The sequence below is a fragment of the Condylostylus longicornis genome, unplaced genomic scaffold (assembly GCF_029603195.1).
Source record: "Condylostylus longicornis isolate FDR11 unplaced genomic scaffold, ASM2960319v2 ptg000018l, whole genome shotgun sequence".
Taxonomy (NCBI): Eukaryota; Metazoa; Arthropoda; class Insecta; order Diptera; family Dolichopodidae; genus Condylostylus; species Condylostylus longicornis.
This window is the reverse complement of record NW_026577987.1, coordinates 7,059,348-7,070,738: the sequence shown is the minus strand read 5'-3', so window position 1 is coordinate 7,070,738 and position 11,391 is coordinate 7,059,348. Positions and strand designations below refer to the sequence as shown.

Genomic DNA, 11,391 nt, shown 5'->3' with positions numbered 1-11,391 from the left:
TGTAGAGTGCAGGGCATTGCAAAACGAAGATACAAAAAAATTGAACAGCATTTGACTCAAACAATGCGATTTTACGTATGCATATATACAAACAATGCGATGCATATATTTAAGTATATATGTACGTTAAAATAGTGGAAGCAACAGATTACATGGAAACTTTGGAAGGTAAAATCAAACATATGTTTAGTTTTTTAGTTCATATGACAAACAATTAGAAAAGTAGAAAAAATATTTTACCACGAATTTGGTTCAGTCTCCATTCTTTAGGGGCATATTTCCATGTATGTATCTGATATATGTAAGTTTAAAACCTGCGAATTCTGTCAAAAAACAAAAATTTGCGTCATTTTTCGGAAAAAAATATTTTGAATTTAAAAATACTTATCAAGATCAAATTAATTGAATTTTTATTGAATAAATCTTAAATTGTAACTTCTTGATTAAAACTTATTAATAATAGTTATACATCAAAAACAAAAAAAAAATAATTAAAAACAAAATATGAAATAAAATCAAATTGAATAATATCAAAAATTTGTACTAACAAATTTATAATAAAAATTTAAGTATTTTATAAAAATAAAATCACAATATTAGTAAATAATAACACAATAGTAATATTTGTAATTTATGCACTAGTTTTTTCTTTTAATATTATTTACATATTTCGATATCTCTACAAAATTTACAAATTAAATTTTTACTCTTATTTAATATTTACAGGACTTTTTATAATAGAATTTTAATTTTTTTAAAAATATGCTAGCTAATAATTTTATTATTTTGTAAATAATTTTTTGTGTTAGCCAATATTCTTTTATAAATAAATCGATATGCCTCTGTTGAATATAATAAATCAATATGATTAAATCCTCTTAATTCGATTACTGAGACTTTTGCATTTTTAAGTTGGGATGCCAAAATCATAACGTCCTGTGAATATATTTAAAGTGTGTTAAATTAAAAATTTTATTATAATTATTAAAAAATTTTTATTAGTTAAAATAAGAAAATTTTATATTTTTAAAAAAATTTTCTCAATTTTTGTACCCTTATTCTTGAATTTCGTTTATAGTTTTGAAATTCGGAAAATTACAAATATAGTATTGTCAATTTTAAATTACAAAAATATTTGTTTATTCATTTAATTGTTAAATGGCTACAAAAAAATACAATAACAATTTGTCTATTGGAAAATTTTGCTGCCCTTGCTAGTTCTAAATCTCTACAAAATGAATTGGAGGTAACGAGTGGAATTCATGATAGGGCTGATTATAAAATTTATTATACGAGTCCAATTCATGATAGGGCTGATTAAAAAAAAGACTACCGAGAGGAAGTTTTAATTTTTCCTTAAAGCGAGATTTTTAATAGTAATATTTCAAATAAGTAATTTGAAATTTTACAAAGTAAGGTTTTGTTAAATAATTTAATAATTTTATTAGTAAACCGGTAAAAAATCAAATATAGGTAACCTAATACATATATAAAATAATCATGATTTTAAAAGGCTAGCTGTACCAGAATGTAACAAAAAGAAACCTGCACTGGAATTGAGAAGAACATATGCTTTTGCTTTGATTACGTTCGCAGTTCATTATAATAAAGAACATTTGTTGTTTCTGCCATGCTGATTTTATAGAACATCTACATATTTAAATTTAAAATATGTATAGAATATTTAAATCATCGTTATTTTATCGTTGTAAAAACGTATATTCATAATATTATTAAAGGAATAGAAATTATAGTTAGGAAATCTCCCTTAGTTATTTGGTCACACCTAGAAATCACACTTGACAGAACATAGATAGTTAAACTACCTAAATATGAAGAGCTGTTTGATGGAAGTTTGATGAAAGTAAATCAGGAAATTTTATTTATTTTATTGTATATAAAATATTTGGATACTGCTTTTTTCTTTTGTGATTTTGAATTTGTAAAAATATCAAAATCAGTATCAAAATTTTTGAGTAAGTTTTTAATATATAAATATATGAAATTAATGTTCTACATATATAGCAAACTTTTTTAAACTAATCTAATACTTATTTCATTCTATAAATTTCTCATCAACAACATGTACATATATGTGTTTACGTCATTGTATTATACCAGTTCATTAGTCGTTATGTTATAGTATATATAGATATGTTATAAAGTATAGACGTATTACCATATACAAATGCATATTGAACAGTGACGTGTCCGAAGACAATAATTTACTGAAGCTTATATTGGTACTTACGAAGTGTGAATAGTTTGAACGTGTTAAGAAGTAGGTTTACCACATTTCATTTCATTTTCAAAATTACAATATAAAATTATAAATATAGTATACGATATAAATACGTTATCATAAGTACAAGATCTACAAGTGATTTGATTCAAAAATAATGATTGTAGAAGAATTGGAGTCCATGATTGGAGAGAAAATGCCCAGAACCGTTAAGTCTGGCGGAAAATTGTGAACGAGGTAAAGGCTCACCCTGAGCTGCAGAAACAAAAGATGATGATGATGATTGTTCAAAAAATATTATTTTATTTTTTATTATTTTTTTAAAGTGTTTGACTTTATGAAATCCTCAGTTTACATCCTGTTGATCTGCAAGTTTTTGTTTGAAGTTTGAAGTTTTTGTTTTTTGTTTTCTTTCCAAAACTTTTTAAATTTTTTTAATGTAATTTTTAAGAAATTTCTTAAATTTCTATCATATTTGTTAATTTGAAGGAATATGAAATTTTTTTTTATAAAGGAAATTTTATTTTACTTAAGCAACATTAAATTCCCGATCTTTTTAGATACATTTACACCATTGCACGGAATATATACACTTTTATAATTTCAATTAACGTACATACGTACACACATATATAAATATATCTATAATATTCCTAATGTGATTTATGGTTTAATAACGATAATGCTTATAAGATTATACGATTTCGCTAATGATGCAAAAATGAAACGTATATGTGTAGATAAAAAAACAAAAATAAGCGAAAAAAAATTTTTTAATGATCAATGAACTCTCAGCTGATCACTATTCGTTATTATTACAAATATATGTGTGTGTATAAATGCTAATATTATTATGACCAAATAACAAATGTATTGAACACTATTGGAGAGAAAACAAAAATATAAGAAAACCTTAAACTTAAACTAGATCTTTTATGAATTGACGACTTGTTTGTCTTATTTTTGTTTTACTTTTTCATAATGTTTAAGGTCTAAGTCAAGGTAAGATTGATTTTGTTTCTTTATTTTTAACTATTGTTTTTGTTTTATTTTCATTTTAAAATGATTTTCGTTTAGTTTTTGCTATGAGATTTTTTATGATTCCGCATTATTTGAAATTTGTTAGATTGTTAAACAGAGGAAAAATGGAGGTAAAAAAAACTCTCGGTAGTTTGTGTTTTGCTAGTGTCATTGTGATATTGGAAAAGGCAATCATTATTATATACGATTTTTTTTTTTGACAATAATATTGTGAAATTATTTTGTAATTATGTGTTTAAATATTTTGCCACATAACACTTTTATAATACACAAATACATAAGTATGTGTACATGGGTACGTATGTGGCGATTTTAAAGTAAAATTCAGATTTGATTTTTAACTATCAATAAATTTGTTGATTTTTTAATTTCTTCCTGAATTATTCTATATTTGTGTATGTAACAGCTAGAGAAACCGGAAGGTTAAGAAAAAAACAAATCAATTTCCTGTATGTTAAATGAATTCTTCGTTTGTTCTTCGTTTGATGGAATTTTTGATAAAATACGAAATTTTTTTTTAAGTTTAGTAACTTAAATTGTGTTAATGAAATATAGTTCATATATTATATTTTAATACGAATAAATAATCTATTTTTAATATACAAATTTACAAATTCACTTGAATATTTTTCTTCTTTCTATTCAATCCAACAAAAACTTTATTGTATTGTACAATAAAATTATTTTTTAGATATAGGAAGTCTAAAAGTAGATATAAGGAATTTTGAATAATAAAAGCATTAATTAATTAATAAATTTTTGATTTATAATAAATAAGATATTCATAAGTTATTTTAAATATTATTTAAAATTTACCTGTTTAACCATAATGTAATCTTTGGTGCCATAGAATAAATATAATGGTATTCTAATATTTTTTAAATTATATTCAGGTGGTGTTTTTTGTTGGTAATGATTGAAATTTTTCTGTTTTGAACCATAATCGTATTGTTGAAATTTTCCTGAAATAAAGAAGAAACACAAAATTTATAAGTATATACTTAATTTTTTTAAGGTGTGATTTCGATTTTTCATATTTATTTGTTTACTATTAATACATATGTAAAATAGTTGTATAAATAAAATCAAGAATATCTTAATTATATAATATTTGTATGGTAAAATTGAATACAAAATGTGGAGACAAATAAAAAAACCAATGTTAAAAAAATAGAGAAATGAGTTGAACTATATTTTCTTTTTGTAATGTGCATTTATTTATACAAAAAATTGAAGGTCGTTGTATGTGTACATTCTTAAAAAAATTTCATTGCATGTGAAATTGTGCCATTTTTATAGGAGAAAAAAAAATTAACGTAAGTGTTAATTTCCATATATGAAATGTGTGAGTTAAGAAAAATTAAACCTACACAGCAAATCAACACAATGAAAATTGTGTTATAAAACATAAAAATTGCTAAAACTTTTAATTAAAACTAATGATTTAGCGAAAACGGGAAAAAAAGTAGAGTTGACCTTGTCAACTCTGTGATATACGTACGAATTTGTTATCCTATGTGCGAATAAAGATGCCATAACTGACTATGGGACAGACTATGACTTTAAGTTGCCGTATTACCATATTAATTTATGCAAAATTTCTGTACTATGTGTTTTTCAAAATACTGTGTGTGCCAGACTACTGGTAAATTCTTAAACGTAAAATTTTACAAAATTTGAGTTGTCTGAGTTTACGAATACTCTACTGCATTTTTACTTTCAGTCCAAGTTTAAATTCTTAAACGTTTAAAAAAAGTCAATTAAGCGTCAAAATTGTAGATTTTTTTTTACATGCAGACAGCCTGACGTAGTAATTCAGTAAATAAATTTGATGTATTGAGTGACTATCATTATGTTAAAAATAATATAAAAAATATTTTTTTTGTTAATTTTTAATATGTAAGTATAAAATTATTTTAAATCTAAAAAAAATTTTTTTTTGTTTTGACGTTTACGGATGATAAAAATTCAAAGTCAATTACGGGTAAAAAGTTTACTACATTTCTGTCCGTAAAAGTTTTATACGTCAGACAGTTTGCAGACTGAAAACAAAATTTTGACGTTAAGAATTTGCGGTACTATTGAAGTTTTATGGCAGCTACCAGAAAGAGCCAAGAAATTTTAACAAATTTTATCAAGCACATCGGCCCTAATAATATATTTGCTTGTGCGAAATTTCAACATTACAGCTTTTATAGTTTCTGAGATATAGCCAAATAACTTTTAAAGTTTTACGACAGTTACCAGAAACAAACAATTTAAATGGCTTTTATTAAACACATTGGCCCTGCTAATATATTCATTTGTGTGAAATTTCAATACCATCTCCTATATTTTCTGAGATATAGCCAAATAAATTTTTAAGTTGTATGGCAGCTATCCGAACCTGTACCCCGATCATGTCTAATTTAAATAGGGTTCTGGCACTTACTATAATAAATCATTTGTAAAAATTTGGTGAACTTAGCTCAATTAGTTTTTGAGTTGTCCTTGGGACGGACGGACGGACGGACAGATAAAGCTAAATCAACTCAGAATTCGACGCTGATCAAAAACTTACACTTGAGTCTATATCTAAGACCGTTATTTCTTAGCGTTACAAACGGTAAGGCAAATTTAGTATGCCCTTCGGACATACGTTCGTGCGGGTATAAAAATAAAGTTTCTGAAATGAGGTTTTCATTGTTCTGTGGCTCAACTTAAAATAATATTTATTTATCTAAACTTTTTTTATCCTGCATAAATTTGCATTAGCATGACTGAAAATTTTTTAAAAATAATTTATTCAAAGTAATATTTGTAAATATTAATTTGTATTTTTTTTAAAATTAAAGTTAAAAATTTTTTTGTTAATAAAAAGTTTGCAGTTTAAGTCTTTTGATTTATATAATTTGATTTTGGTTCGCATAATGAAAATAATGATAACTTAATGTAATTAGGTTAGAATAACACTGCAAGTATTTATTAAATGTGCAATTGAAAATTTTATGAAGTTTCGGGAAAATGCGCCCCATGGGCAGCATGTGGTCCTTAATTCTGTTTGCAAGAACAAATATATTCGATTTTTACAACAAATCTTACAAACAAAATTTTAAAAACTTAATCACAGGTAAATATCTATAGATATAGGTACATTATATTCCATACAAATTCATTATTTCTCAAAATAAAACAATCAATAAAGTCAGAAATTTTAGACAATAAGAGAACAAAAACTAAAATTTTGATAAAATTTTCTCATTTTCAAAAAAAGTAATCAAATGCAAATTTGCAAATATTTACAAGATTTTTATAAATGTCAATAAATATAATATTTTTATTATTTATGAGTTTTATATTTTTTATATGTAAGTAGATAAAGATAATGTAAGAAACTCGAGTAGCCCATACTTATACTCACATTGTACATACTTGACAAGATCTCGTAAAAGTTGTTCGATAACATGTGACACAATTGTTTAGTACAAGCATTTAGTATAGCTTAAAATAAAAGTCTCTAGCAAACAAAATATGGGTTTCGGTTAATGTAATTAAAATCGCGATTACTCCTATTTATAGGTGGAAAGGGAAAGAAGAAGGGAAAATATAAGTAAAAGTATTGCCTTAATATTAAAAATGTGACATATTAAAAACATATACAACTACTACACAGAAAGTTAATAGTATAATAAAATAAAGCGCAACATAAACTAGGAATATAATTAAAGAAAATCAATGCTATTCTAGAGATGGGCCTTAGACACTCTCCTACTTAAGTTTGTACAAAAAATCGACGAATGTAAGTTAACTGAAGTATAATTGAAAAGAATTAGGCTATTTGTTACTACGAATAATCTACTATAAAAATTAAGATTCAAATCATAAGAATGTAACTAAAGAATTTTAAAGTTTTACAAATTTAAAATACAAAACTCATAGTGAGAAAATATTTTGTAAATAATTCAATAGCTTTATAGAAATATGGTAAAATTTTTCTAATATTTTTTTTTTGATTTTTAATTATAAAATGTGTAAAGTATAGGAGAATTGCTGGTAAAATTTTTATTGATGTATATAGGTACAAATTGTTCATTTTTCGGAAGAAGATTTGGAAAGATAAAGAATTAAAAAATATTATTTACAAATCGCAGAAGTAACAATAATTCTAATCTTTAATAATGTTATATAAATCTTGCACCATTTAATTTTGAAGAATTTAGCGGTTTTGAAAAACAATTTAATAATTCCCATTCAAAATTCTCAAATAAACAAAAAAAAAACACAAAATTTGTTATAATTTTTACGACCTGATATATATAATTACATTTTAATTCCAAAAAATATTTGAAGCGTCTGAAGAAAAAAAAATACATAAATTATAAATACATTAAACCTTGAATGACAAAAAATAAATAAAAAACAAAGTTAAATAAATTTATAGATGACCATATAATTTTTTTGGTTCCAAATTTAAAAAAAATTCTGTTTGTTTAATACGAGTGTGCAATAAAAAGTACTAAATGAAATGACCTTTATAACTCCGGTTTTACAAATAAAGTGAGAAAGAAAAACAAGTTAAATGAAATTTTGTACCGAATCAATTTTATTACGAAATCCCATAATCAGTTTTTGTTTTATTTATTTATTTATTATTGGCTAAATGTGATCATACAGAATCTTTAAATCTAAATTTAAAATAAACTATGTGTCTATAGTTTGTCAGATTTTTGGTTAATGAGATCTGATTAAAAAAAAATGTTACTTTATTCAGATTTTAATAATTTTTTTTTACGCGCACTGTTTTATTATACGTTATAGTAGAACGTGACCTGATTTTTAAAATAATAAATTTTTTTTTGTTTAAAATTATTTAATATTTGAATTACATTTACGTATACATGAAGATGATATTGATATTGTATAAAATCAGTTTAAAATTATTCAAATATCTTTAAAGAATCTATATTTGTGAAATCTATAATACTTATTTCTTTAATTTCCTTATTTTGTTACATAAAGCTCTCATTTAATTTGAGGCAAATTAAACAGTCTACTATAAGTACCATATGAGTATTATAATAAAAGTTATAATTACCTTAAATAAAGGTTAAAGTTTGAAATTAAACAGAACTTTTTCAAAATGTAAGGAAAATGGAATTTCAAAAATACATCAGCCATGTTATAAATGTAATTTTGCTAATTAACATTTTAAAAATTAATTTTTGTTAAGTATTTTGAAATTATTTTGTATTTGGAAAATATATATATATTTCCTTATAACTGGAGTAATGACATGTACAGATTACTTTAAAAAATATGTCAAATATGAATAAATTGATTGGACGCAAATTAAAATTGTGCAAAAGAGCTAACATAATATTATATTAATACAAATATTATGAAAGGGCAGTCAGTTTGTTAATGGCATGTGTTACTAGAGAAGATTCAATGAAAAAATAAATTAAATACTTCTAATGTTGCAAAACATAGAATGTAATTCTGTACATAATGTGTAGTTTAAAAGGGAAAATTAAAATAATGGTGCCATATAGTGTTGATCGAAATATTTTAAATTATAAATCAAGTAATAAAATAATAAATTGAAATATTCAACTAGATTAGATATGGCCCTAACAATTGTATCAATTAAAATTCTTAAATTGTAATTTATATTCAAACAAATTGTGTTTATTTTTTGAAACAATTTGTGTTTATACAGGCACACGCGCACAGACAAATTTTTTACTATCCTATATTCATCAATCATTGAGAAAACAATAGAAAAGTATTTTAAAAATTTATTTTTCTATACATTTTATGAATTTAATTAGACATACACAGATAAATACATAAGGAGATAATTAATATGTTTCACGTAAAATGTGGCTATATATTTGAATGCAAAGTGTTCTTACGTATTTCACATAATTAATTGCTATCGTGTAAAAACAATAAATATTAAGCATTAATTTTTATTCTTTTCTTTTCTGCTAAAATAAAATTTTTTCAAGTGTAAACAGAATTTTTATGAAATTTTTAAATTATTTATTTATTTTATTATTAATAATATAAAAAATTCTTACCAGAATAAATTGCTTGGCCAAAATGCAATAATTGTTTTGCTGAGATTCCGGCAGGTGTTGTTTCTAATATTTTCGGTAAAACATTCTGTTAATTTTAAAAATAAAAGTTTTAACAATTAATTAATTTATATAAATTTAATTTTGATTTATATTTCATTTAATTTCTGGTTACGATTGTAATGGGTTAAAAACAAATTATTTAAACATTATGAATTTCAAAGAATAAAAAAAAAATCACTTTTACACAGCTTTAGAACAAAAAATATTTTTATTTAATATATTTTAAATAATTGATTTTTTTTTATTAAAAAATAATTAAATCTTAAATTTATAATTAACTAATTGTCCGAATTTATGTTTGAAAAATAGTTGGGATTATTTATTGTATGACTAAAATATGTAAGATTTATCTTTACCCTATCTAATTCATAATCACTAAAACCAACAACTAAATATGTTGATAAAATACATAAACTTTGTGTTGCTAGACCAGGCGCACAAAATAAATGTCCACCTAATTGATTTAAAGCTGATGTTGGTAAAATTTCATATAAATTTAAACGTCTTGTTAATTGTTCAATATCACTCATTTTAGTTGCAAGTATACGCAATGGTGGACTTAATAAATGTGATAGATAAGCGACTGGTGCTAAAAATGATGCTGTAGCAATTTTATCATTATATTCTGGTTTCTCTGTTAATAATACCATACAAACTGTTGAACCTTGTGAATGTCCAACATAATGTACTTTTGTTTGATTTGTTTTTTCTAAAATAAAATCGATAACAGCTGCTAAATCATAATAGCCAATTTCATGCCAACTAAAATCCCAAAATTTATTGTCATTTGATTCTAAACTACGATGTCTTTTAGAATATGTTGTACCACGTGCACTTGGTAACCATACATCATAATCATTATCATGTAATATGCTACCTAATGAACGTTTTTTACCAAGTAATGCAAAATCAGCAGATGATCCAATAATACCATGCATTAATACAAATGGTATTGAATTCATTTTTTTCGGTGGTATTCTATATAAAGATAAAATATAACCATCTTCTGTATTTACTTGATATATTTCACAAGGATAACCGTTTGTTTGTATTATTTGACAAACTAAATCAAAACCTAAAACTGTATTTGTATTAAAAAATAAAGAAATTATAGTTAATGTTATAAGAATTGAAATGTGCGTTTTTGTTTTTAAATTTTTTCTAATTTTCCAAATTGTTTTCATTTCGTTATGAAAATTTCGTAAATTCTTCAAAAATTTTAAAATATTCTAATCACAAATTTTTTAAAATTTTAAATAAATTGTAATAAAATATAAAAAACAAACTGTTATACACAATAATTTTTCGTTTCCTTATTATTTGCTTATATTTTAATTGAAAATTATTAAAAAAAACCTTTTTATTTATTTATCCGATTTGTTAGTTGAATATTTTATTTATTTTTATTTTATTCTTTATTTTTTTTTTTTTAGTTGAAAACGTGCACAATAGCGTATTTGCGATTATTTAATTTTTATTTTGCTATCTTTTTTTTTTAATTTTTTTTAATATTGCATAACACGACATTTCGCGATCTCGGTCAAACATGAAATGATTGAAATTTTATTCGTGAAGCACAATTTTAATTTTTTTTGTACGATGATAAACATTGGATTGTAACCGATGAATGTAAATATGACATACATACTCGTATAAATAAGATTGTAATAGCAGTATATGTAACAGCAAGTGCAGTGAGTACCAAAGCTTTTTTTCGTTAACCTGTTCAGGTAGGTAAGTGAAGTAAGTATATAGGTACTTCCCAAAACAAAGTGAATGTTATTTGTTTGCTTTTATTCTATTATATTGTAGATTTAATACATAGTTAAATTACTATTGCAAATTTAAAAATTTTTATAGTTTTATAATGCACATGATAGATTGCGCCATATTATAAAGAGAAAGAGAGAGTAGCGAGAAGGCAAACCTACATGTTAATATCACAATGAATGAATAAAAACAGAAAAATGAAATGAATAAAACGAG

At 23.5% G+C, this 11,391-nt stretch overlaps 1 protein-coding gene across 1 annotated transcript; it reads right to left on the bottom strand.

The window, feature by feature from the left end:
- Nucleotides 1-637: 637 nt before the first annotated feature.
- Nucleotides 638-10,991, bottom strand: LOC129606228 (lipase 3). The gene is made up of 4 exons (XM_055516419.1): nucleotides 9,762-10,991; nucleotides 9,346-9,430; nucleotides 4,100-4,245; nucleotides 638-936 (listed from the first exon to the last, which is right to left on the bottom strand). Exons 1-4 carry the CDS (start codon nucleotides 10,587-10,589, stop codon nucleotides 766-768), a joined length of 1,230 nt encoding a protein of 409 aa, XP_055372394.1. The 5' UTR covers nucleotides 10,590-10,991; the 3' UTR covers nucleotides 638-765.
- Between the last annotated feature and the right edge of the window lie 400 nt (nucleotides 10,992-11,391).

Bases quoted from the DNA above. Each gene is read 5' to 3' on its own strand.
- LOC129606228 (XM_055516419.1), bottom strand. From the start codon at position 10,589: ATGAAAACAATTTGGAAAATTAGAAAAAATTTAAAAACAAAAACGCAC. The intron at 9,431-9,761 runs GTAAAGATAAAT...TAAAATTAACAG, and splicing joins GTGATTATGAATTAGATAGG to AATGTTTTACCGAAAATATT. The intron at 4,246-9,345 runs GTAAGAATTTTT...TCTTTATTTCAG, and splicing joins TGGCCAAGCAATTTATTCTG to GAAAATTTCAACAATACGAT.